Source organism: Anas platyrhynchos, chromosome 8 (assembly GCF_047663525.1).
Source record: "Anas platyrhynchos isolate ZD024472 breed Pekin duck chromosome 8, IASCAAS_PekinDuck_T2T, whole genome shotgun sequence".
NCBI lineage: Eukaryota > Metazoa > Chordata > Aves > Anseriformes > Anatidae > Anas > Anas platyrhynchos.
Window position 1 is genome coordinate 32,540,074 of NC_092594.1, and position 27,559 is coordinate 32,567,632.

Consider the following 27,559-nt stretch of genomic DNA (forward strand, 5'->3'; position numbering starts at 1 on the left):
GGCAGTAGCCCCAGGGCAGCTCAAGTCCTCAGAAGTGTAGTCCAGCAGAGCTTTCTTCTTGCACGTTGACCATGATGTATCTATTTCAATATATTTTCTGATTGGGACGCAGCTTCGGGGGTATGAAAAAAAAACAGATTGAAAAATGGACTTGACTTTTTATTTATTCTTCACTTTTTTTTTTACTTAAAAGAAAAATCAGTCATAGTCATCCCTCTCCAAAAATTTCCATGTGAAGAGCTGAAGCTCTTCACTCTTACAAGCCTAGCTGACTCAATATCTCAATATGACATACTGTCCTTGATACCTGCTACCAGACTAGTTTAGGTCCATATATTTTTTTTTCTTTTCAGTTTGAATATGATCTTAGAAATTGAACCGTAGGTTACTTCAGTTATTTCAGATGGAATTGAACAACTAACCCTTGTCTGCAGAAGTCTAGTGTGCCTAGCTTGAGTTTTGATCCTACAAGGTCCTACGTTTCAGTAGCTTTTTTTTCTTCCCATATGCCTTAAATTCATGGGGATTTACTTGAAATAAAACATCAAGATTTTATATATTCTGTGTTCTCATGTAGAATTGGCAGCCTTTGTAAGTGGAACCATTACTTCATCTGCTAGGAACAGCGTTCTTCTTGTTCCATTTTATCTCTGGGCTTTTGTCTCTGTACTTGAAGATGTGAGAAATTGCCTATATGATCTTACAGACATATTGGGTAGTTTTTGCCTATATTTCTCATTTCCATACCAAGTGCATAAATGGTTATGATCGGTAAAATATTTCATAACTATTCTTTTAAAATAAAAAATGCTTTGAGGTCACCACCCCTAAATGATTTTGGAGCCTGCATATTTTAAGAAGTGATGCAAGCCAGATAAGAACCAAACCAAGGAGAAAAACAATTGTCCTCCAAAGTCTTTGTGCCATTTATTTTTGCAAACAACTTAATCTGCTAAAGCTTCAGGCCTATTATCAAGGTATTGTGCAACATTACTACATTTCAGGGTATGTGTTCCTCACTCTAAATTGGAGTTACTAAATTGAATGGAGTTGTCAGCCAGAAGCAGTTAATAATCTTTTGATGGTCTTAGAACATGAGGAGTAATAAAATGGAAATGTACAAAGGTCATACCCAACTCATCTTCCAGGGTCATAATGTAAGTGAGGCTTATTGGATTTCATGTTTGTTTGTTTTGCATTTTGGGGGTTGGGGCTGGCAAAGCATGTTAGCAGGCTGTTACAGGAATGACCACCTTTTCAGGGTTCTTTGCTGCTTTTCCTTCTTAAAAATCACTGTAGATTTATTTAACAGTAAAGTTGTATTGCAGAAAAAATAGCGTTCTTAAGCTATTTGAGCTGAGATGGTGGAGGTCTGAAACAATTAGTTTTGTTTTGTCTGCTTTTGAATTTTTCATTGTTTGTTCAGAAATTCTTTTAATAAATCACAGCTAAGTGTATGCTGTTTTGTGCTGCTAAACAAATGTTTCAGCATCTGTTTAGAGGCATAGAAAAGGTCACAGACCAAATCATCATGTTAAATAGCTAGCCTGGCAAAACCATATTAGACAAATCTTGAATGTATTTCAGAGGCTGGACTAAATCCTTTACATGAACCAGTTAAATTCTATATTCCCTGCCCTGCTATGCAAGTGTGCAGATCTTGTGAAATGTTTAGGCTCTCAAAAATACTTTTTTCAAGGATTTCAAAGCTAAACAGAGTCTGTTAAATATATAGGATCCCTCAGAGAATTTGATCTGAACTGTTTTATTTTTCAAATGGATTAAACATTATATGTCAGCAGTAATCACCTGCTCCAAGTCTTTTTGCAGGTCTTTTAGAACACTAGCAGGGTTTTTTTTTTTAAGAAAATTGATTCGTGATGTTACCCCTCGCTTTGGAAAGACACATGTTTAAACAAGCATATTCCTTTACTAAAAAAAATATGCTAATTTGGTAGTACACCGTACTGAGTTGAATAGGAATGACAGCTTCTAAGACAGCCTTTAATTTGGTATTCAAAACCAAAATTGTAAACTTCGGTTTTGTTTGGTAGCTTCTCAGAACAGGCAGGATATACAGTAGCATTTTTAAAAGATGCTAATGACTTGAAAGAGGAGATAGAAGTCAGGCATACATTTTAATTATGGGGGAGGGGCTGCAATAGAAAAATGTTTTTTTTCGCTGCAGAGATTTTAAGGTAATGAGACAAGGAAAAACAGACTGAAGATAGTTGCCTTCATTTGGCAGGGGTGTTTAATAAAAGCAGAACTTGTGGTTGTAAAGTGTGCTTATTAAATTCTTCATTTACACTACCTAATTAATTCTAGCATTTTAAATTAACAGTGAAACTGGTCCCTGCTGTACCATTTCATAGCTACAGCATATTTCGTCCAACAACCCAGTTGTTCAGGTTTAATCAGCAGCTCTCAAAAAAATGAGAAGAAGGAATTTGAGTTTTAGAAAAAACTAAATGACACAAACATTTTAGAACAGTTTTAGATGAAAGGAGATGACTTTACGGAGGAGGACTATGTCTTCAGATGGATGCGAGGCTCAGTTCTTACAAGTGACGTTAAACTGTATAGCACTGCAGATGCACTCCATTTCTTCTTTTGCCCAAAGAAAGCTAGTAATAAATCTCACTGACTTAAGCTGAGGAAGGGAACAGCTTGAATTCATTAGAAAATTTTCAGAGAAGAAATGCTGAGCTGCTTTTGTCAAAAGATTGAACAAAAGATATAGTCAGCATAGTGGCCATCAGAAGCATTGTGATTGCTGCTGGCCAAGTGCATTGTCCTTGTTGACTAAATTTGCAGGTGGGGAAAAGAGGATGCCTGTTATAAACTTAATTGATTTGGTGACCTGATCTGAGCTATTTAGAATTACACTTCTGTTTCTCTATAACTTACACAAATTTGTAGCCCCTGATCTTCAAACAAGCACCATATAAAATTTTTGGATCTCGAATATTTCATACCTTATAAAAACCTTTCATACCTTAAAATGATCCAGGCACACTGTAAAGCAGAATATTTATTGATACAGGATTTCTGTGCATCACTTAACATATGACAGAGTTTGCATATTCCTGCTGTGTGGTGCAATTTGATGTTCTTTGCATGCATAATCAGGAACTTCATTGCTCTTCTCCCCAAAAAGCAACTGTTTTAAATTGTTCCTTTTGAATTCCTTTATGATTATACACAAAGATTTACATCTTTCATTTTCATTTCAAGTAATTATGACAGGACTGATATAGACTTAAATTAAGATTGTAGTTCAGAAACAATGGTGGCATCGTAAATGTAATATAAATATTGATGATCCCAGTGAAAAGGCAGAAAAGACAAACAATCTACTTAAAGCAGTCGCATCTGTGTGTTAGCATGTTATGGAAGAGAAAAAAGTACTGACTGCCTGTAGTCCTGTCTAGAAGTAATGGATTGTCCGTCCGTTCCTTACTCTCCGGGTGTTGAACCACATCATCCCAGAACCAGAAGCTAGCAAAATGTCGGAATGAGAAACAGTGCAGCATTATGAGAGCGCAGGAGGAGTCTTCCATGTGAGCAGTGTTCATTGTGTGCTTCTCCAGGCACCAGTCAATTCCTAGCCTGCAGTGGTGGATGCTCTGCCTCTGCTCCCAGTAAGCTGAAAATGCACCCGTTTTGCTCCAGAAATACATCTGTGAAGGATGAAGCTGGCATCTTCTGTCCCTGTGTATTAAAAATTATTTCTTCCTAGCTCTGTGCATAAGAAGTGGCTTACCGATACGCACTAAGAGGTACTGCTGTAAAAATCATGGCACAGATATTTATTTAACCAAGCGTAGGCGGTGAATGGTGCTGAACTGGTGGTTCTGTCTGGACTGTTCTGTTCAGAGGTTGCTTATCTGGTCCCTTATGAAATCTGGGGCCTGTTTAAGCAGTCTTAATTTCAGCATCCAGAATCAGTGGCTGTTTCTGAGAGCCTTGCCTGGAGGAGGTCTGTATCCTCAGGAGAAGCCATTAATTGGCATTGCAAACTGTGGCAGTGACCCTAGGAGGCAGGAGGGAAGAAAGCCAGGTATAATCATGTTGCCTAACAGTAAGGCTCTCCAGGAGGGAAGCTTTTGAGTCTGACAAAGTGTGCAGTAGCAAGAAAACGCTACTTAATCTTACCTTAGTAAACCAACCTCTTCTAGTATTGGCCCACTGCTTGCAGCAGGCAACAGCTAAGCTTTATTTCAATGTGAGATTTTGCTGTCTGATAGTGTAGATGAGAGAGAGGTCACAGTGCCCGTCTTGGGATCAAGAGGGGACTCTGAAAGCTCCAAAAGCAAAATCATAATGAAAAGTTGCAAAGCAAAATCAAGATTAATGGTTAAATTTAAATCTATGAAAGAGGTCTTGAGGTGAAAAAAATCCATGGAAGAGGCCTTGAGGTAATACAGTTCATGACAATAGGTAACAGATGGTGAAGTCTATATTTGAAAGCCCCAAGTTGAAAATTGCTGAGTTATAAGTAAAATTGTGTTTCTTTATCATTGGGGGAATATCTATTTTTTTCATTCAAAAGAAATAGTTATTTATGTTCAGAAACTGCAGATAGAACATTGACTGAAAATTTCACGTACGAAGACTGTCAGTGTTTTATATAAGTTTCTAAGAATTCAGTAAAAGGGTATACCAAAAAATCCTTCCTGTTGGGAAGGAAAACTAAGTGTATGACCCATCTGCAGATAAGTATAGCTCACTGTGAAATCCAGCTTTAAGTTACCCAATCTGAAGTGGTTAACTCTAATCTGGGTATAAACGACTTCTACATTTGATGTCCTATTCACTGGTGGTGCTCTGAAAGTTCCTTCCATTTTGAGATATTACTGGTTCCAGCGGTTTTGCCCACTCAAAATTACATTAAACAGATAGGATTATAGAATGTAGGGATTAGGTTAGATAAGATTTATAAAATGTTTAGAAAGTATGTAAACTCATGCCTCATGGCATAAGCCTGCCTAATAACAGGGTTTATGAGAGAAATACCTTGTAGAGGTAGTTTATTCCCTTCTTGACTTGGAAGGGTTGTTTTTTTTTGTATTTCTCTGAGGCAGTGATAACTAGTCACTGATCTCTGATCACTTATTGGTACAGATCTTGTTAGACTAGTCTCAGCATCAAAAGCAATTGCTTTGCTCCAGTGGTAGATGAGAATTAACAGAATCCTTCAGAATAGAAAAGCACTTAGGTACTGTAGTGTTCACCATTTATGAAGTGAATACAATTCTGGTGTTTAATTCCTTTTGCATTTAAAGGCAGTATTTAGTAGCACATGCACAGAAAGTATGGCTGGATATGAAATGCCTGTAAGTATCTAATTTGCCTGTAGTTCACTTCCTTGAAAGCTCAGACTTATTTCCTGAAATACAGGTAGAAGAATAGATAGTGCTGGCTCTGCATATCTATATATATGGGGTGGGTGTGTATATGCACTAGAGTGCTTTTAGCTGGAAAATAATGCTAAATTCAGTGACTTACCTTTGGTTGTTCAGGAATTGACTTGCAGATTGGTCTCACTGTACTTAAGTAAATAAAGGAGACTTGTATGAGTGGTATTTTGAGTTGAGTCCATGGTCAAAATGCAGTGGGAAAGGAGTGGTCAGATACAGTAGTGTAACTGCAGCTGAAAGTCAAGTGCCCAGAAAACAAGAAGTCTTGCAATAATGTGTTCTGGAGCTGAAAAAGGAAGAGTCTTCCCATGAATCAGATGGAATACAGAGCATGCTTTAATTTGATTATAATCCTTTTGTTTGGTAATTCCAATTGTGTGTGAAAGATTTAAAAAATAATAGATGGTAAAAACAGACGTGTCAGTCTTTTTAAACCTAAAATCTAGAATTATTTTTTAAGTCTAAATATGTGGTTCTGAATGTCATTAAAGATTTTGAATAAGTTGATCTTAATTTGGTGGCCTAGTTATTTTTATAGCTTCTTATTTCCTAAAGTACATTCTCTTCTTGAGCAGAGAACCTAATTTCAGTGTCACGTATCCTTTTGTAAGGGCTGCAGATTGAAGACGATCACCAAATATTGATCATCTAAATCAGTGTTTGCATTAAGTACCTGAACTAAATTCATTAGCACTGTGGGGGAAGGAACATAGGAATAGTAATGAGTGTCTTGGTGGATTTCTACAATGTTTGGTATGATTTGATGTCTCTTCTAAACACAAAGGAAAAAGATAGAATTTGCATCCGTCATTTTCTTTATTGCCTCTCTGCAGTTGTCTGGTGCATTTTCTGCACAGGCAAACAAAAGAATTTTGATTTCTTCATTATTTGGAGAAAAAAGCAATTGAAGTGAGTGGGGCAAATAGGCAGAAAGGAAGAAGGCATGACCCTTGGTGCTAAGAAAAATCTTTTCATTAACTTTGTAGCAGTTTCAATTCTGAGACCTGTTCTGGAGTGCATTAAATGCTTTTAATGCATATTTAGTGTATCCTTCACAGTTTTGAGTAAGTAACATTACCTTCCCATCAAGTTTAATGAGGAAGGATTAGAGGTATGGCTTTCTCAACAGCACAAGCACACCTACAGGTCTGAATCTGACCTCCAGATAGATGGCTACTTATGAGGCTTTTCGGTGCATCTGCTGACATAGTCTGAGATGTTTTCAGCCCTTTGTGTCTGTGTGAAGATCATCTACCATGAAAGAGCCAGCTGAAATAGATCTGTTGGTGGAGCCCTCTGTTTGATGACAGTCCATCCTTGCCTCCAGAATTTTGCCCCTTTTCTAACCCATTGTGCCCCTCTGTTTGGAAACACAGAGCCCAGAGTCCCTTGTCCCTAACACTTTCTTTTCTTTCGTTTTAGCCCAAGGAGGACAAAGACAAAGGGGGAGGAAAGGAAAGTTCCAGGAAAGCACTGGGAGATTGGCAGCAGTTTCTACTAGCAATGCTGAGGCAGGGCCTTTTGTGGCAGCAGTAGACAGCGTATGAGGAGATACCTTTCAGGGCATTAAGGTTGGCTTTACCAGCATTTCATCTGTTCACTTCTGCTCAAGACCTTCTGCCCTTCAACAGAGCTGTGCTGCAGCTGTTACCCCTGCCCATCTCCCTAGTTCTCTTGCTAGACAACTTGTTCAAGAAAAAAAACTACCTGTACAAAACCACTCTAAATGGCTTTGAAATTGGCTTAGCTCCTGCTCTCTCTTTTCCAAGACTGCTTTTTACTAACACTGGTAGGAGTTTCTTCTTGGCTATAAGATGGTGTTTTATACATTTGTTACCAGGATTATTTGACCTACCTGCAATAGTTTTTTCTCAGACTTGGTGAGCCAGAAAGTACTTGCCCCTTTCTGTTGCAGAGCTGATTCATCATGATCAAATCATGATATGACTACTTGGAGTGCAGGTGCTTTTTTCCACAGCCAGAAGAGCCCTGCAAGATCTCCTTCACCTCAGCTTCTGGAAATAGTCACCCTGAGACCTTCCAATCCAGTTGGGATCTTCTGCCTATGGGAGTCTGCATCTTCAGCGTTCTCATGCTCTTCTTTGTATCTTCTGCTAGCCCAGTTTACGTGTACAAAGTGAAAGATAAAGCAAACTGCCTCTTCAGACTCCATCCGCTCAGATGCCATCCATCAGATATTTGTTTTTGGAGTCTTCTCTGATTTTGGAATACCCTGTGTCTGACTTGAATGAGGACCCATTTATGTGATCAAGCTAACCTGTTTACCCCATGCTTCTCAAGTGAGGGACCCTCTGCAGAAGGTAGCATTCCTTTTGGGAAATCTGCTCAATGGAGGCCTTGACATGCTTTACATACTTTCCTTCTCTTTTGCTCACAGAAAACTTCAGTGGTTCAAACTCAATGCTTTGAAACTTAGGATATCATCTTAATTTGACTTACGGCTAAGAGAGGTTAATTTCTAATCAAGTTATGTCATTATCTACAATAATACCTTGGAAAGGAGGATTTACTGCTGTTCTCTACACCTGTGCATCCTTAATGGTACAAAACCATCTTTTCTCATTCTTAAAGGATAGTTTCTCTTGCTAGCTGAATCGGGTGTCCAGCAACTTTTGTGTGCAGCTCAACAGCAGTCTTGTGATTGTAGTCAGTGCCAATAACACTCAGTAATCCATTGTCTATTGGAAGTTGCTCTGATGCTTGTCAGCTGACAAAAGCCAAGCATGTCTTTGGGTTTCTCGAGACTCCTCATTCACATCCTTCTCTCCTAGAACAGTCCTTGATAAGGGCATTGCAGCCTCTGACTTAAACTACAGATGGTAAAGCCCAAGTCTTGTTCAGGCCTTGGGGTATCTCTGCCTGCTATTTCAGGTTTTGCTGAGATACAAGGCTTCAGATCTCTGTGGCTCCATGGTCTCAGGGTCCTTCTTTTCACTGTGAGACTTTGAGTCTAAGAAGAAAAATGTAGAGAAAGTAGAAGAAAGGCTTGGACTTCTGTGATGTGATGCTGTTTCTTTGCCTCTGCTCACCAGCTCTGTTTTGGCTGACTCACTCATTTGGTTTGTTGGACATGTTCACCTTGAGCAGGATTTGTCACTGACTTTGCAGGTGTTTCTGCTTATGTTCCCCCCTAGGAGTTTCAGCACAAGTTACTGATCTGCAGGTGCTGCTGAAGGCAGGATATTGGAGTAGGCAGACCTCTGCTCTGACCCAGTACTGCAGTTCTTATGGCTCTCACAGCATCTGTTTAATCAGTGGAATATATCAGCTTGAAGAAAAAACCTGAACTCTCATTATTTTTATTCACAAGAGCCCAGAATATTTATTCAATTAGATGTTTTTTAAGGGGTGTTGCAAAAGCAGATGGATGAAAAGCTGTATCATGCTCACCTGCAAGCAAACAAATGGCAGCATCCCCAGTATGATTAATTGTTGCTGTTCTGGAGGGGCTGCTGTTTCTGCAGTAAAAGGTGTAGTGTCCCTGCTGTCCTGTACAGATAGTCCATGTTTGCACATGCGTTAAAGCACCTGAAATTAGCTATCAGCGGGCTTCTTGCTATGGCATCCTATAATGCCTTCTTCTTCCTTAGGATGCTGTTGGTTAGATGTAGCGGGTGGTTTTACTTTCCCTGTTGGGAGGATGGTAGGTAGGGCAGGGTAAGATAGGACATATAGCAAAGAAGAAGTATACTCCAGCAGTTCCTTTTTTAGATTCCTCTGTTCTCCTATTCTCCTACATGCTGTATCTGTGTCATTTCTATTTACCCATGCATCTCTCTTCCCTATTTCTCTACTTCATTTTTTTCTGCTCTGGAAGTTTCAGTCTTAAATCAAACAACCCCAGTCCCTAATGTGAACAGCTCTGGAGCCAGACTGATAGAGCATTTGCCCTGGTGCTTTCTACTGCATTGGAATAGCTGATTTGATTTGTTATCTGGACATTATCTGTAGGATCATGGTACGTACTTGCTCCAGGTTAAGTACTTTGAACTGAAAACAAAAGGAAGGAGAAAAATGTTTGTATCCCCCATGCTTACCCACCTACATGTTTAACATTGAAAGCTAATGTCTCCTTACTGAAGTCATGTATTGAAATCTATACCATATTCTGTGGTGGTCAGCCAGCAAGAACAGCTTGTAGTCGTGATATCCACACCTGGTATGTCTAGTGCTACGTAAATAGACATATAGAAGAAGCTATTGACTGATACAGACAGCGTGCCGCCTCTAAAAAAGGAAAAAGTTTGCTTTTCAGTCTGGGGAAAACGAAGTGATGAATGTGTTTCTTCTAATATAACTCTAATATTCTTGAGAACAGTATGTTGAAACCTGCATTTTAGACCAAAAAAGGCAATTACTGAGAACTGGCTGCCTCTTCAATGAAATCATCGATAAATTTAACAGGTAGAACTAGTTAGTATATGCACACAACGAAGTCATAATGTTTCCTGCTTTAAGCAGTTTGCTTTTCATTACTTCTATTACCTGCAAGTATCTACGTAGAATACTATAACCACTTGAAGCATCTTGGAAAAAAATCCTTTCATTTTAAAGTTCTTGAAAGGTCTGCTTTAAAACTGAAGCAAATTTTAAGTAGACTTGCTACAGTCCAAGTACTTACAGATAGCAAAATTTTATAGATGGTGCATTTTGGAACATGATGAAGTAGCTTTACTTTTCTCAGCATCTTTCCAGATGCTATGTGAAGTAATCTACGTAAATCTAACTATTATAGATTAACCTTTTTAGATGTCAGGTTGCAGCTTTTATTTATGTTTTCACTGATCAGATTAAAAATGCTGCAGACACAGGTTGTGTTGTTAATATTAAATTTTGTATTCCGGTCTGTAATAAATGACTTTCCTCTGTGCATTGGAAAAACTGGTTAGTAGAGCTTAAAGAGTTTAATTAGTGGGCTGTTTGAGACAGAATAGGTATTCTGAGTCATTGTTCAGAATTACTGTGAGATTTCTTAGTGTTGTGGTGGCTCTTGTTTTTTGTTGTTTGACAGTCTATTTAGGTACAAAACCCTAAACGTTGGTGAATTAAATCATTTAATGACAAAATTACCAAGGCATTTTGAACTTTCAGTCAACCAGGTCTCATGTATTGCTGCTGCATTTTATGTCCTACATAATATTCCTGTTTTGCAAAGCGTTATTTTCCCTTTGGTTTTCTGTGCCTCTGCCACTTCCTTAAGACTTCAGCATTATGGCTGTTATTTCCACACAAAACGCTCCCAAGCTTGAAGATTCACTGCATGTTTCAGCTGTGCCTTTTCTTTCTTGATTCCTCCGGTTACATAGCTCCTCTATGGGAGAGCATGTTCTTGCCTTCTAACAAAAATCTCTCCTGTAAACTGAGTTCTGTGTCTTAAGGCAGGATGTCCTTAGTGCTGTTCTGATTGTCATGAAAGTTGGAAACTTGTTCCATGACTGGTCCATGTTATGGTTCTCTACTGTCTTTCTCTCCGCACCATCCCACCACTCGCTGCCATTGCCTTTTACAGCAGCAGGTTTTCACCTGGACTTGGCCTCTGGATGCCAGATATCACCATTTTGTGCACATGCACAATGTGGTAGGATCATGGTGCTCTGGAGACAGTGCACCTCTGCTTGAGACCAGACCAGTGAAAAGTCAGTTCTGCTACCAGTTCCTGCCCCCTTGCTCCGTATTAAGTTTCTGAGTTGCCATCCACTCTGTTCTCGAATTCAGAGAACAGCTTCTGGAATGGAATGCAGGAGGGAAGATGCATTTGCTGTTACGAAGCATGTACGTTTGACTGCCTGGTTCCTCCTCCTTTTATCTTAGGTTTTGGACCATAAAATTTGTACTTCCTTGGTGTTCTGTGTAAGAGAAATTAAGTAACATGCTTCCAGTATTTCTTCTCCAGTCATAATTTTTATACACTTGAAACATCTGTAGGCTTTTGCATTTTTTAGTCACTGTTGAACCAAGGGATAGTATTTACTTTTTATGTTGGACACTTCTAATCTTGCATCTTAAGTTGTTCTCCAGCCTTAAGTCATTTTTGATTTAAATATGATTTAAATTTAAAATTTAAAAACTGATTTAAAAATGCTGGTAACTGACTCTTGTCTTTAGTTTGTTGCTCTGTCTCTCATCTCCAATACACTTATGATTGCAGTGGAGTATAGCTAGATCTATTTCTTTTAGGTCCGGCAGTGTCATAGCTTCTCTCCATGATGTGATAACAGCCAATTTTGGATGTGGAAGGCTTCCTACCACAAATAATATATATCATCTAATTCAGTGACTCCTTTAATTGCTGTTGCAAATTTCTTTCCACACTGCTGCTTCCCATTTCTTGCGTTGATCTGTTTTTCACTTTTTTCCTAAGTCTGTTTTCACTTCTTACTGAATATTGTAATAATTTAGCCTGCACACTTCTGTATTATTCTGTTCAATTCGTCCCTTCTTCGGCATTGAATGTACTGTTTGGGATAGATAAGTCATGGCTGCTGCTTGTCCATTCATGCCTGTCTCCAGAACAGTGGATTTTTATAGTACAGTCCCTGTTCTGTTCGGGGACAAAGCGGGGAGGAGTGCAGCCTTGCTCTTCTCAGAACAGCTGCTAATTCAGGGGCTGTGCGCTCCTTAAAGGAAAGCAGAGGAGAAGATGAAAAAAGGGAAGCAGGAGATGTCAACTCAGGGGGGAGAAAATCCAAATATTTGTTCAGAAATCGAACTCCAGTTGTCCTGTGTGTCAGGAGCAGTGGCTTCTGAAAACACACTTAATCAGCTGCTTGCAGTACTATGAATGTACCTGTGCTTAAAATCCATTTTTACGTTTAAAGAAACTTGATAAAAGCAGGAAAGCAAACAAAAAAAAAAAGAGGCTAATATATTCTACAGCATAAAATGTGTGCGTTGTTTACAAGATATCTCGAGCCCAGCACAACGCACAAAAGCACTGAGGTCCAATAATAAGGTTACTGTCTTGGAAGGGGGGAATACAGCTTTAGCTTCCTGTTCTGCTAAATGCTAGTCCATCCACGGTCCAAGTTCCCCGTGAAGATCTCGATGTCTTTCAGTTTCTATTCTCCGAAGTAGGAATAAAAGTACTTTGCTGAAAGTGGTGTTTGTGTTGGAAAGGTGCGTTATAGAGATAAAAATGCTTCCATGCTACTGTAATGGGAACCACAGAGGACTCCAGTCAAGTCAGCAGCATCTGTCTCAAACTGACACTTTAGCTTTGCATGCTGATTAGTCCAAGTCGTCGAGTACAGTAATTACACAGCTGACTTCATTAGAAATCTGTATAGGAGCAGGTAAGAGCAAGGTTGTCTTTCAGATGAGATGCAGAATATCTGAAATGCTAGGATCCTTTAAAAATACTTCTAAGGCACTATTTGCAAGAGTAGGCATGTTTTGTATCGCTGTTGCAGTCAAGTTTAAAACAGTAATTGTGTGTTTTCGAAAGCCCTCTTGAAATTTCAGTGGGAGTAGGGTTTTTGGAAGGATCTAGTAGTGGTGCCTAGACAGTAGCAGGCCCTGTCAAAACATGCTCCATTTTGTGTTTTCTGGAAGGGCATGTAGGGTTCAGAATGAAAATGAACCTCATATTCCTCAATAAACGCCATTTTGATGTCTAATTTTGAGGAATGTCTACTATTGTCAATTGGTATTTAACTTCCATAAGAGCTATGGCTTCAGCACCTCTGAAAATCAATACATGAAATGACATTGTCTTGCGTTAAGGGATTTGTCAGAACTACAAGAGGACAGAACTGCTGTTTTAATCTTCGCTGGCACTGCATGGTGAAATCAAGTTTTCTAACTTGGCAGGGTGTTAGCTGAGTGACCTTGTTTTCTGTTGTGGGGAGTTTGCAGTTGTTTTTTTTGGGTTGTGCGGGCTCAGTTTTGTTTTTGAGGTCACTATATTCAGGGCCCAGTAGTTACCTTCCAAATGGAGCCAAGGTTCAGGTAGGTACAGTAGTAGTTAAAGCAGTCAAACAATTACTGCGTTCATAGGATTGTTTTCACATTTTGGGCACCACTTCTTTCCTTTTCCTTTTATTCTTCGAGTCCTGTTGTCATGGTATCTGGCACTTCCCATTCAGATATTAAAACTGAGTGAGTGGTGTCTGTACGTCTGGTTCATTTTCCCTCATATCTTCTCCCCGAGGGAGAGCTTTACGTGGGATGTAGCACACCGTTTGCAAGGGCTTCCTTTGGGGGATTTCAGTCGTGTAGCAGTGTGCTGGTTGGTGAAGGCCTGGTGCAGAGGAAGCCCCTTCCTCTGGGGCTGGGCCTGTGAAGCCCTCAGTGCACAGAGCTCCCAGGAGTGTGTGTGACTCCTCACTGAACCTGTCACACACACACCCCAAAAAAAAGACTTGTCTCCAGCACAAACAAGCTTTTATCTTGGTCTCTTTGGCTTTGCCAGGATTAAGGCAGTGAAGGAAACTTTATCCCTACAGATCTATAGGGAGGGCCCAGCTTTGCTATTTGGGGATGAGGGTTTTGAGGCCTTAGGGGAATCATTTCCTGAGGGATCTTCTCCTTTCTGAGCAGGGCAGCATGTGTGTGTTCACAGGTGTTCTAGCTAGATCTTAAGCTTCAGCCTATGTAGCAGATGGGTTTTCTGTGAAGGTTTGGGTTAAATTTTGCTTATTTATTTATTCCAAAAATTCCAACTCCAAATGTCATTTTTGTCTGTTGCAAGGGTTTTTCCCATGCGAATATAGAACCTGCCTTTCCTCTCTGTCTTTAGAAGAAGCATCTACTGGTACTTGAATTTTGCTCCTAACTGTTTTCAACCAAGCAGCCCTATTTATTCTTAGCTATAGGTGCACTGTAGCATCAAGGCACATCAGAGGTTCTAGGCTGGATTGTATTAAATGCAGCTAACCTAATCTAGAAGAGCATCTCTTTGAAAGAATTTTAACTTTTACTTTGAGAGACTGTATATTTTTCCCTTAATTCTTACAAAAGTGATAGCTGTATTGTGATGGGGGGAGATGCTTTCTCTTCATAGACAACGTTTCTTGAACAAATCCTAGTCAGTACAAACAAAGCATCTGTATTAGTTCTAAATAAACTGTAGACTAGACGGGTACTATGACAGTTCTGCACTAAGCACAGAACAAGTTGCTTTCATAACTGAATTACAACAAGCTAATGGTGATGGCCTTACTCTGACCATCTGGTCTGAGCAGGGCTGTGTGCTGAGGTTACTTCCCTCCTGTTTTGCTTCTGTGACTGCAGCGTGCATTTCTGGGGTGACAGCAGGTCTTTCTCCTTCATAAAGTGATGAGGAATGAGTAAGGCTGATGGTATTGTTACAGAAAAGCATCAGCCCTATGATTAGATTGCATTTTCTGATACTCTGAATTTTCTCTACTTAGTTTACCTTCTTTTTTAGGTAAACAGCTTTATTTGTTGGTAACTGTCATAGAAACTTAAAAAAAAAAAAAAAAAGCAATTCACTTGACCTTCTTTGTAATTCTTAAATACATCCTCTCAGTGGTATTTATGTAACCTTCTCCAAAAGCCCCTGCTTCATAGAGCTTTTCATATGAGTCGTAGTCATTCTTTGTCCTTCCAGGAATGTGTTTAAAACACTTCTGAAATGGTTTGGAGGCTTCCAAGGTTGTGCATTGAAACAGGGCTACCAGCTGGAGTGGGACTTGCCTTGAACATCAGAGTCCCATCTTTTATACTCTTCTTTAGAAGATGGAAAGTGGTAGACTTTTCACTGTGGAATCTCACTTGACTGCTTCTCTTGCTATACTTCTGTAGATAATATTTTTAGGAACATCCCTAATTAAGAATCATGGGAGAAGGTTCAAGAGCATGCATAGATGCGCATGCATGAAGTTGCATGTAGGCTGTGCTCAAGTGTTTCAATTGACATGTTCACCCTGGCAGCAGTTTCTTCCCTAAATGGTTGAGGTTTAAATGGGCGAAAATTGGAGCTGGAAGCCCTGGAGAATTCATGGTGAGTGTTTTATCCTTTGGTCCCCAACCCAGAGTGACTGAAGGCTGTTACAGTCTGACGGCTTCTGCCTGGCTAATACGAGATGAGCTGTCAGACTTGGCCTAGTTCTAGAGGAAGATACCGTGTCACAAAGAAAAGCATCAGCACTCAGTGGCGGTCGTGTTATGGCTGTCAGACGGGCAGCTTTAATTAGGTTTTATATTTGGGCAAAAGACAACAAGACTACAATTTGAGTTACTATTGTTACTGTCCCATTCTCACGAGTAACTCTTTGTAGTGGGGACCACAGTTTCAATGTGACTTTGCAATCTGTAGTACAGACGTTATTTAAAAAAAATGTCAGTTGAATACTGTTGTAGTGCTATTAAGGTTCATCTTGACCTTTTCTGATCAGGCAGACTGATGCCCATCACCTTTCAGTTGAGAGTTTAAGTTGTAGTCATTCCCATGGCTCTTCTCTTCACCATCTCCAAGGCATCAGTGTTCATGAAACACAAAGCTCCATGCCCAGTCCTGGTGTACAGCAGCGAAGTATGCAGCTAGTTCAGATACAGTGACTTTTGTTTTTTCCTCCATTGAAATGCACGTTTTAAGCCATGAAGCATCACTTAATCCTTTTGGCAGCATTATAAGCTTGATGTGGTTGATTATCTATCACCCTGTATTTGAGCCCTTCACTAGTAATATAAGTCCATGTTTGGAAAATATGCTGAGGTTCTTGGTTTGTAGGGATGTAATCTTGGGTGTGTGCTACCTAAAAGGATGTAGTTACTTGGAGCAGTTTGCTGAGGAGCTTAAATTGCTTTGTCCTCTTGGATCATTTCCTGTCACCCTGTCCTTCTGCTATCTGCAATATTTGCATCTTCTGGTTATTTCCTATCCACAATTCCCAGTTTGAGATCTGTCAGCTGATTTTTAATCCATTTAATGTGTACCATGTTAATTTTTAGTCAATTAATAAGCAGTACCAAATCAAGTGCTTTATAGAAGACCAAGTCTATCAATGCTATTACATCGACATTCTTAAAATTTATAAGTCAAACTTGTAATCTCATCAAGAAGGATGTCAGTTTAGTTTGACAGAATCTATTTTCCATAGAGCTAATTTGATTGACATTGATTATATTACCCGTCTCTAATTCTTTATTATTAGAGTCCAGTATCGAATATTCTGTAATGTTGTCTTGCTCAGCATTAGGCTGACGGACCTGTAATTACTTGGGTTATCCAGTCCTCTCTTCTTGAATTTCAGTGCAAAAAATTCTTCCTTCAAGCTCCTGGAATTTGCTTGGTGCTTTAAGAATTACTAAAAATCACAAGGGAGCTGTTTGCCCTTTACTTTTGAGGGCTATTCTGTGCAAGTAGTCCAGATCATCTCATTTAAATGTATACAATGCTAGGAGCTATTGTTTAATGTCCACCTGAGTTACTAGTTAGTACTTCATGCACTTTAGTTATACACCAAGCTCTCTGCTGTATTACTCTTACTATACATTGGTGAGTGAGTGAAAATATCTTTTCCCCTGTAGCTTTTAAAAAGGAAGAAAATTTTTTTTATTCTGAATATTCTAAACTTTGCTAGTCGGAGACTTCTCTGGGTTCATTTCTCTCATTTTCTGAGGATTTTTCTGTTGTAATTTATATTGCCATCTGTTTCCTCTTCATCTCTTTTAAGTATGGAATTGGCTCAAGCAGACTGGCTTATAGAGCGAGGCAGGTACAGGACTTGAACTGGCACAGCCTATTTTATAGTTGCATGTTTTGGGGTGTGTGATTAAATGTTGTAAACATGATGTTTTCATGCATTCCATATCTTGTTTTTTTTAATCTTGTGGTTTTCAACTCTGAAATGGAGTCTTTGAAAATATGAAATACGTACATTACAAGCTTGGACTTGTCTTCGTGTGTTTGGGTTTTTTGCCTGTTTGTTCTAAGTCGGTCAAAACATGTTCATTTTTTATCCTGTTATCACTAATTTGTAGACCTGTTCTTTACCAAATTGTAGGAGGTCTCCTGCACATTTTCTTCAAGTTACACAAAACATTCTGAAAGAGCAGTGGTATTAGTGCTACAAAAAGGTGGTGTTTTAAGATCATCTAGAAATATCTCTTGCCTACCGTACTGAATCACAGCATGCGATGACCTATTAGATTCCAAATAACAGAAAATATTTACTATTTACGGTGCTGTTCCTGGGAAGTGTAGCATGGGAATGAACTTCAGTGTCTGTGTGGCGTCCCACTGAGAGGTCCAGCTGCTTGCTTCGTGTTGCCAGATTGCGTCCAAAGAAATGTTACCCTTTTCGAGTGCATGCAATAAGAGTACATGAGGGGGGGATGCACTGAAAGTTCGTATTTCTTCACTGTATTCTGGAACAAATGCTTTCCTTTCTCTCCCAGTAACAATTTTTTAGCTCTTTCACATCTAGAGTCTGTTTTGTCTGACATAAGGTGTGTTGCTCTTGGGAGTAATTTGAAAATAATATTTTTAGCTGGATATATCTTTTTTTGTTGCTGCTTAGCAGTAAATGTTTAGCACACTATAACTTTATGATGTCTGCCAGCAGTCGTAAAGCTTTTTCATAAAATATTTTTTTTTGTTCTGGGTTTATTTTCTTTTCAATTTTCAAGGTTGGGGGTAGGGGAAAACAACACCTGTCTTCATTAAACATTGGCATTTAGGGGAGATGCACTGCATATTGAGTACCTAAGAACAAAAAGTAAACCAAGCAAGAGATCTTTCTGAAGTGACACGCTCTTAACAGAAAGATTTTTCTCCCTTCAGCTTCACCAGTACAAAGTGAAGCATATGGCAACACACAGCAACAGGAATTTGCTAATTGAAGCAACGGCACCAGGACTTCAGCAGGCTGCAAAGGGTGTAGGGTTTGGATTTTTTTTTATTGTAAGCTTTCTTTAATGAACAGAAATTCAGTCTTCAGAATGCTGAATAGACTCATCCTGGTCTTGTTTGAGAATGTAATACAGCCATTATTGCAATTAATGTATTTGATACAAAATCACAACTAATACCTTCTGGATCAGAAACTTTCAGTTCTGTCAAGTGTTAGATATTTCAGTGTTCATGAGTATATACTGTAAAGATTAAGTCATCTCCACGTACCTGTTACTATAAGCAGAACTCATGACAATGTCATTGTTTTCTTCATGCGTGCCTGCAGAACTTGGCTTGCAAACAGGTTTGTTACTGTTGGTACTCCTTATCCTCCACCTTGGAGAGAGGATTTTGTAGTTGGTAGGGAGAATCGGAGATGGTGATACCTGAGTAACTTGAACAATGTGACTGGAGAAGTCCAAGGAAACGAGTCAATTTTTTCCCCTATTTTCCTGTAATTAAGAATCCTCTATTTTAGAGGTTGTTCTGTCCCTGCACCTTGGGAATAGCAGTGTCAGGACATCAAAGCTTGTGTTCAGACAGGTTGATGTAAGTCCCAGTGCCTCACTGCTACTCATAGTAGCTGCGTACCTCTGAAGGTCAGTACACAGCGCAGGAGGTCAGGGTATCCAAGCCCTGATCCTTGCCTCTGCCTCCCTTTGTCTCCCACCAAACAGGGTTAGTCTGCTAGAGAATGGCTCCCTTCTCCCTAGGACTGTTCCGAACGAAATACACAAAGGATGTGGTTAAGTTCAGCTGTGCAGGAGTGGGGCTGGATAAAGTATCCTAGGTAGAGGAGGGGGAAGGCATAGCAGGAGAAGCATCTTCACCCTATTTCTGCTCAGTCAGACTCCAGTTCTTCCTCGGTTAATGTCGTGTAACTCGGGTAAGAATAGCTTTGCTGGGGTTAATTCAGCTCTCCAGGAGGACTGGGTATGTTTTTATACTTCGGTCTGAAGTTAAATTGATTGGATGGAATTGCTCCCTCGATATATTGTAGTTTGAAACAGCCATTTCGTACCCAAACGCCTGCATGTGGGCATTTTAGGAATGAACTGCAGTGTTTCCATGGATTTTTAAGGTATTCCATAGCATAGTTAGCAGCTTTTAGTGCTTTGATCTGATTTTGTAAGACAGAAGCGCTCCCTGTATCTGTGTTACTGCAAACACTGTATTTTTGGTGGTGTCTGAGAAAGACAGATGCTTTTTTGTAGTCCAGGAGACAAAGAAACAAAGCCTTGTGCTGGGGAGGGAGGCAGGATCCGTGCCTCCGGGGTACATCAAGGCACTTCATGTGCAGCTGCTTTCACAACCTCGGCTTTCTCCTGGTGAGAAGGAGCTGGGTCACTGTTCATTGCTGCCGTGGATAGAAATCTCCCGGCAGGCCATGTTCACAAGTGCTGCCATCCTCCTCAGGAAGGATTTTTCAGATTTTCCTGCTCGCTGCCTGCTCGCAGGATCACTTGCATCCACTGCACATCCGTGCCTAGAGGGGCACGAGCAGCAGCGTGGTCGAGGTGCAGGAGACACTGCCTGCCCGCTTCCTTTTGGAGTGAGATGATCTCTGTTTATGTACTTCTATGTACGTGTACCCTAAGGGAAAAAAAAAAAAAACAGTGACTCCTATTTTTTCTGAACATGCACCTCCTCCCGAATTTGTTTTGTAAGAGGAAGGATGGGGGAAGCTGTGGTCTCTCACATAGCATTAATAGAACCAATGCTGCAAAACTGGTACTTAGAATTTGGGAAAACCTGCCTTTTCAGTACAGGCTTTCTTAGAGCATTTGGAAATGCGCAGCTTTGTCCCTGCTCTGTGTGAATGAAGAGCGGTGGCGCTGCTAGCGCCGTGTTATTACCAGTTATTAACCAGGTCTCTTTTTTTACTGCAAACACAGATCTTGCTAGTAAACCAGAAGCTGTTGAAATGATTTTGGCTGCTGAAGTGGGCTCCTGCTATCCCATGCGCAGCAGCAGTTGTGCTGTTTTGCTTTTGCCGTCATCTCTAATACACTGAGGAAAGCTTTAATGCAATCTCCTATCCTAGTGCAATTTGAGCTGTCCTTTCTCCTCCCATTTCCTGACTGCTCACAGAGCAATAAAATGAGATAGAAAGGTGGCTGTCTTTCTCAGTCAGCTGCTTTAAGGTTCATGTTCAAACATTGTTCCGTAACTTTTGCATTTTAAACACCTATGGATTTGTTTATAAACAGTGGCAAGATTGTGTTTATTTCTAAGCAGTGACCTCGTTCCTGTTCTGGCAAGTCAAGCAGTTATATTTATTGGGAGCTCGGCACAAAACCATTATGTAATTCTGATGTCAAGCCTTGTACACTTTTCAGTAAACTCTTGGAGAAGCATGGAGGCTTGCTTCATTTTGTTTTTAAAGTAGGATCTTCAGAAAAACAGTTCTTAACGGTGGGAAGCCAATGTAAAAATTTAAGATAATGAAATGGGGAGGAATGGCATGAAGACCATAGGGGAAAGCAGTGATGAAAGGAACTTGAAAGTGTTTACAAAAAGTACTAAGTCCTTTTTTCTTTGTTTTTTGTTTTAACAGGGCAGAGTTTAGGATATGGATTTGTTAACTACATTGATCCAAAGGATGCAGAGAAAGCCATTAACACTTTAAATGGACTCAGACTCCAGACCAAAACCATAAAGGTAAGATAATGCAGAAAGCCTCTTGCTCAATTTGGAAGAGGAGAAAGTAGTTGAAACAGTTTCTGGCAGTTTCATTACTACTTTAATCTCCTATTGCAAAGGGCATTCAGCCACAGTCTCCTTGAAACAGCAGAAGACAAATCTCTCCTTCTCTAAAATTAAAACCCTTCTCTAAAACTGAAACTATTGTTAAGGTGGGGGAAGTAACAGGAAGCTCCTTAAAATGTTGCAGTAGGACTTCTATTTAGAATAAAATAGCCACAGTGATACAGTTATTCATAAACAGGTATAAAATACAGGACCATATATACATAAATTACATGTTTTCCTGTGTTTTAATGGGAAGTACCTTGACAAGGAATCATTCTTCAGTGATACTCATGTTACTATCAGGATGAGGTATTGAAAGCACACTTCTCAAGTTCGAATGTTATTTAAAAAAACTCAATTTCCCCATGCTTAGTTTGATTTATTCTTTTAAAAACTGGAGGGATTAGAGATCCCACTGAAGTCTCTCATTTCATTGTCGTAATAGACCATTAGTTATTCAACGACCTTTTTTAGTGGTCTCACAAGAAAAGCAAATTCCTACAGTCACGTTTGTTGCTGCATGGCTGATGAAGCTTTTTTAAAGAAGCTTATAGAAGGTTTCTACGTTCTGAAATCTAAAAAATAAATTCTAAAAAATAGTACAGCTTAAGGAATGTAAATGAAAAACCTGAAGAGGAACAAACAGCAAATCTGACTCAAATTATGTGAAATGGCTTCGATTATTTAAAATTGCTGGCCTTTGGTGCTTCGTTTTGTATTTCAAAGCAAAAAATGTTACAGAATATAAAAATAGAATTTTTGCTTTTGAAAGAATCTGTATAAAACTTGACATTTGTGTCTTGTCGAAGATACTGTGTCATCAGTACTTAGTTGTACTTACCTTTTTATTACTAAAGATTGTTGTGTTTTTTTCCTGAAGGCAAAATTATTTGAATTCTCTTGCATCTCTAAGGACCATGTCAAGCAATTTTCTCCTGGTCCGACTAGGCAGGAGCAGAGAGTCTGAGCTGAGGGTTAGGAGTGGAACACTTACAAGGACCACGTAAAAAGGGCTACTTCCAAGCATTCCTTACACCAAACAGGTCCATCCCATAGATGTGTATGTGGGCCATGCATCTAAATGCTCGCAGTATGATTTTGTACAGTTAAATAGAGAATAATTCAGAGGAACATGTACGGCAAAAGCAGAATCTAATGTCTTATCTGCTGCTGCAGGTGGAAATACAGCAGTTGGACTCGGCAGTTTCTGCTTACGGTTAAAAGTTGAGCAGTAAGTTGCTCTCCAGAGTATTCTTATGTTGTCAGGAAAAAATACAGTATTTGGAAACTACTTGCCTATCTCTTAAATGCATTTTAAAAAATTCTCTAGAACTTTAAAAACCTAAATGAAGTGTTGCATTAAAAACTGATCTGTACTGTGAGTAATATTCAGCATTAGCAAAAGTATATATAGTACAGCTGTTGTCCTGAATAAGTACCTGTGGTGTTCCACACCTATTTTCTTGACTTTTTTTGAGTCACAACAATGTTATTGTTGCTGTGACACTCCAGACTTACAGGACCTGTGGAAGCTTTAAAAAAATCAAATCCTCCAAACACCCCCCCCCATTATTATTTTTACATTTTTTTGCACTGAATTAAATAGCAAAATTAACTATTATGCCTTCTTTTTTATTTTTTGTAGTGAGTTTTTTGTTCTAGGCAGGAACTTACCATGCAAAGCATTTCATGCAGGATTTTTATTCACTTCAAATTTTATGAATACCAATAGTTTATTAGGTTAGGGTTTATTTCATGATTATTAATAGCTACTAGACTTTTATAGAACACATGACATTTTGTTGGGCTCTTGAAAGCTGTTAAAATTTAATAATAAGCAAAGAGATTAACCTAACCTACATGCACAGGAGCTGCATAATTTCCTCAGTGATTGGGAAGAACTGTGTAGACTTTAAGTATTTTCAAGTAAATATTAAGAGTCACCTAAAACCATGCCTAAAGGAGCCTTCTCTTCAAATAGCCAAGCTTTAAACACAGTGACATCAAATCAGCAATTTCTAACTCAATTTTTAATTCCAGTATTGCATGTGACTCTCTCACCTTACCCAACTGGGTTTTTGGTTAAATTTTATCATTGTTTTTTTTTTATTTAAAAAAAAAAAAAGGAAAACCTTCCTAAATTGGGTCTGCTTGCCTGGTACTGTGTGGTAGGGAAGGAGGCTTTCCCCATGGTCGCACAAACCAAGCAGTGAATCATGTTTTTGCCGTTCCCAGCAGTGTCGGTGTTGCTGGAGGAGATGTCCCCGGTTCCCAAACTGTTGCAGAGCCGCGCTCGGCGCTGCCGCCTTCCCTGAGCTTGTCTGGTGCCCCCACACAGCCCTTACCAGCAGCTCGCTGTGATTCATTGCCCCGTTCTGAAGCACCCTAATTCCTGGAATTACTATATTTAATTATTAGAGCTGATTACTTTATTCTAGCTAGATGCCCTTTACAGTTATTAAATATGCACTTCCATTGCATTAAAAAAGCCTCACAAAGGATGTATAGAAAGGGATTTGGTAGCATATAGTTCGTAGCCTACAAAAATATTTAATTAAACGCTAAAATAATGTTGAACTGGAAAGTACCGAGCATTACTTTATGCTGTTTTCTTCATGAGCATGGCTTGTTTTCGTGCGCAGAACGAATCTAATGCCATGTTGATGGATAGATCGAACCTTTGGCCTCTGCCTGTCTGCGGGTGCTCGGTAGCCACAGCCCTGCGGTAGCATTTCCTTGGCTGTGTTTTGTTTGGGAGCTGTTGGGATAGATAGCTCACAAAGTTTTTTGAGGCCTTTTATAGGCGTAGATTGCTTCCACACCCCAAGGTCACCTTGGTGCTGCTGGCCAGCTCCCTCCCATCTCATTGCTCCAGCTGTCGTGGGTCCCTGCTCCTCGGCTGGACGTGAGCTGGCTCCAGGGTCTAATATCTGCACTTGGTTTTTTGACCCATAAAGCTTAATTCCTATCTATGGAAAAAAAGATTTTAAATAGCTCCAGGTTCTGCGTGTGTCCCCAAATCCTGTCCTTTTCGCTTCTGTAACATCTCGTGGCAGCCGAATGTTCCCTCCCGCTCCTGATGCCTTGCAAAGCAGCCATGCAGGCACCAGAGGAACTGCTTTATAGCAGGATCAGCAAAACAGCTAGGCACAGTCTGCTCTCAAATGTGCAGACTAAAATAACTGAAGAAATGTTCTTTTTGTTATTTCATTGTTACAATAAATAATCCCTTTCCACTGAAGCAGCTAAAATATTTATGTGCATTTTATTTAAGTCAATGATGCCCTTTCAAGTCAAAGTCGAGAGGTGACTATTTACAGAATATCTGTTTGGGGAAAGCACTGAAGGAAGTGTTATGTATTTGGTGGTAATAGGTTATACATGTTATGTTCCTCCTCAGCTGATCATAGTGCATATTTTATTTATGCCATTTCGTGGCATCCTCATCTTGTGAGGCAAAAAGGGCTTCACTTTATTTTTACAGCTAAAACTTGACATAATTCTACAAAATAGTCTAGAATGAGAGATGATACAGCATGTGTTGAAATAAATATATATTCCAGAAATTGAATCTATTTTTAGAAATTAAATTTGCCCATCCATAAAAGCATATGAAAGGTCACTGCTGCTGTTGAAGATTGCCTAGCAATTCAGTTGCATCAAGTATCTGAAAGAAAACAAGGTGTGTGATGCATGGGGCAGAGACTGCTTAAACTCTGCTGCTCTGCCCTGAAAAAAAATGCCCAGCATCTGAAAGGAGTGAAAGGAAGTGTTCTGCAATTTACACGTTGATTCAGGTGACCTGGCTTCACATTAGGGGACACTGGAACAAGGACAGAACAGAATTTTAAAAGCAAGTTTGAAATGAAACAACAGCAAATGACCACCTGAAGTGTGGTTTTGTGTTCCCCTCTCCTTCTCTGCTGCCTGAGAAGTAGGTTGGTTCTGTTCTTCTCTTGCAGGAGCAGGTAGCATGCTGTGACAGCCACCAGAGCAGGAAAAAGCCTCTGATGAGGAGAGAAGGAATCTGGGTTCTGTGAGCCCTTGATTCCCTCTTCTTATCTCACAGGTTTGATGGATTTAGTAACAAACAAATAGGATCATCCCTCTACTGTCAGAGGCTGCTTCTGCTTCTTGGGTTATTTCTAATTTTCGGTTAAATGAATAACTGCTGTGGAATATAACTACTCTTCAATTGTTAGTTCAAATGTTTACTTGTACTCCATTCTCATATTTTCTGATCAATAGGACTGGATGGCACTAGTTTAAAATAGAGTGAATAGTTCTCTGGGAGAAAACACTCCTTTATTTTCTGGAGATGAAGTAGCAACGTTACTACTTTCTATTTTGGTTGCTCTGGTATTTTTCTAAAGACCAAGTATTTCTACAAAATTCAGGCTCTAAATCTGTCCACACTAGCTTTTGTGTTTGTCTGCAAAGCTACAGCCTATCCTGTCACTATAGGATAGCCAAATAACAGCCGCTGCAGATTTCCTCTGTCCTACAAAGCCATTTCTCAAAAGCTTGTCTCTCAGTCCTGATGAGATGAGGATGCTGAAGCAAAAGCAGGAGGAGGAAGAAGAGGAGGGAGAAGAGGAGGAAGGCTGCAGCAGCACACTGGGAAGAGGATCTGTACCCAGTCCTAAAGAGCTCAGGGCTTGCTGGGGAAAAACACCAGCCCAACAATCCAAGTTCTAGCCAGGAAAAGGTGGCTCGCTGGTAGTGAAAGCAGAGTCTGAGTGTTGCACAGCCTCAGTGTGATGTTCTGCCTAAGATGTAATTCTGAGTTTCTTACCTATATTCTCCCAAGCCTGCCTTCAGGAGCTTCTCCCATCAGGGTAATGGGTGTTGTGCCAGGCTGGGCGGAGAGGTCTGGGGATGCTCTGATACAGGGAGATGGGGTGAACAAAAGGGAGAGGAGGCACAGAGCAGGCATGCATACTTTGATGGAGGGGTGCGTGTGTGAAAGATGCAAGGAGGAACTGAGCGTATGTGCTGGTGGAGTTACCCACATCTGCAGTTCCGGGGGCAGCTCCTATCACATTCCTTTCCTCCTTGAAAACTCGCATTGCAGGTATGTTTGAGCTGCAGGTTTGGGATATGGTTTGGTAGCTCTTGTCGTCAAGGTAATGGCTTGTTCTATCGCGTGGTAGCTCAGGATCTCTCATAAACAGGTGTCTGCTGTGACTGTGGCACCCTGGGATAAAGCCTTAGATAGGAGGCTTTAAGGATGCCACAGATCTGGAAACCCTTAAGTAAACTGACTTTTTGCTCTTCAGCGCTCTTTAAGAGCCTCTGTCTGTGTACTGTCTGCGTACCTGCTTGGACTTCAGTGCTGGTTAACAAATCCCTTTGCCTGTAGTGATGATGTGGCTCACAGGACCTTTCAGCGGAGCATTTGAAGGTTCAAATCTGGTTCTGCTGCTTTCAGCAGGCACCAGAGAGTCTTTACCTGTTAGTTTTGGGCATCTGCGCTTAATCGAAATGTCTTTTTTAACTGCTTCACATTTGCCAATGAGCTTCCTTTTCATTCTAGAGCCAGAGCAATTATTTCTTAGCCCGGCTCTTGCTACAGCCAGAGGGCTTCTAGGTTGTTATCTATGGATGTCTCCCCTAAAATGACGGGACAGGCTGTTTTATCTTACCTGCTATCATAATTAGTCCCAGTACCATGGAGAGATTCAATGCTGCTTTAAAGTGCATTGTCACTCCCCTACTGTCCCCAGCCCTGGGCTGGGAGAAGAAGAATGTAGTGCCCTTGGGGATGTGAAGGCCTTCTAGGCTTCTATCTTCAGCGTGTGGAATAGAGGACTGTGTATGTTTTGTTTTGACCAATGACCAAGTATGTGGCTTTCTAAGGAAGAGTTTCTGAATTTTTACACAGAATTAGAGCACGGATGAGGGCCTGGAAGAGGCTCTGAGGAAACTGCCTCTTCTGGCTGTAGTGCATTTTTACTGATCTGCTTGTATGTGGGGGAAAAGTGGGATGGTGCTTACACATGTGAAGCTCTTTGCCCAGCTGTGCTCAAGCACTTGCAGTGTGTACCAGTGAATAAGTAAGAGGCAGCTGGCGCAGGTCAGTTGTGTCCCCATTTTGCGTGTTTGGACCTCGGACAGAAAAAACTGTGAAGTGACTCACCCAAAATCACGCAAGCAATCCTACATCTGAGCTTATCACGCAGACAAAGCAAAGTCTTTCAAAATTACTTTTAAGGTCACAGTGAAGCTTAGTATTTTTGAACATGTTACACAAGGATTTTCTGAAAGATGCCCAGGGCATTGCTTAACAGCGACTGCACCTCATGTGGTGGCAGCTGGTGACATGTCCTGGGGACTGCAGGAACTGTCGGCTGCTGGTCCAGTGGCTGGGGATGCCCGTGCTGCTGTGCTGCACTCAATTAAAGGCTCCTGTCTAGTCTCGCATTCCCCAGGTGAGCAATGCTAGGTGCCAAGTGAGAGGCATATATCATCTTGGAAAAGTTTTTAGAAAGACACAAGCTGTTAG

The 27,559-nt window shown here is 40.2% G+C and overlaps 1 protein-coding gene across 9 annotated transcripts in view; it reads left to right on the plus strand.

The window, feature by feature from the left end:
* ELAVL4 (ELAV like RNA binding protein 4) overlaps nt 1–27,559 on the plus strand; it is a 79,705-nt gene that overhangs the window by 38,231 nt on the left and 13,915 nt on the right. For all 9 annotated transcript variants that reach the window (XM_072041659.1, XM_072041655.1, XM_013106662.5 and 6 more), the window contains exon 3: nt 20,861–20,964. In XM_072041659.1, the coding sequence (XP_071897760.1) occupies nt 20,861–20,964 (104 nt within the window). The remainder of the gene's footprint in view (nt 1–20,860; nt 20,965–27,559) is intronic.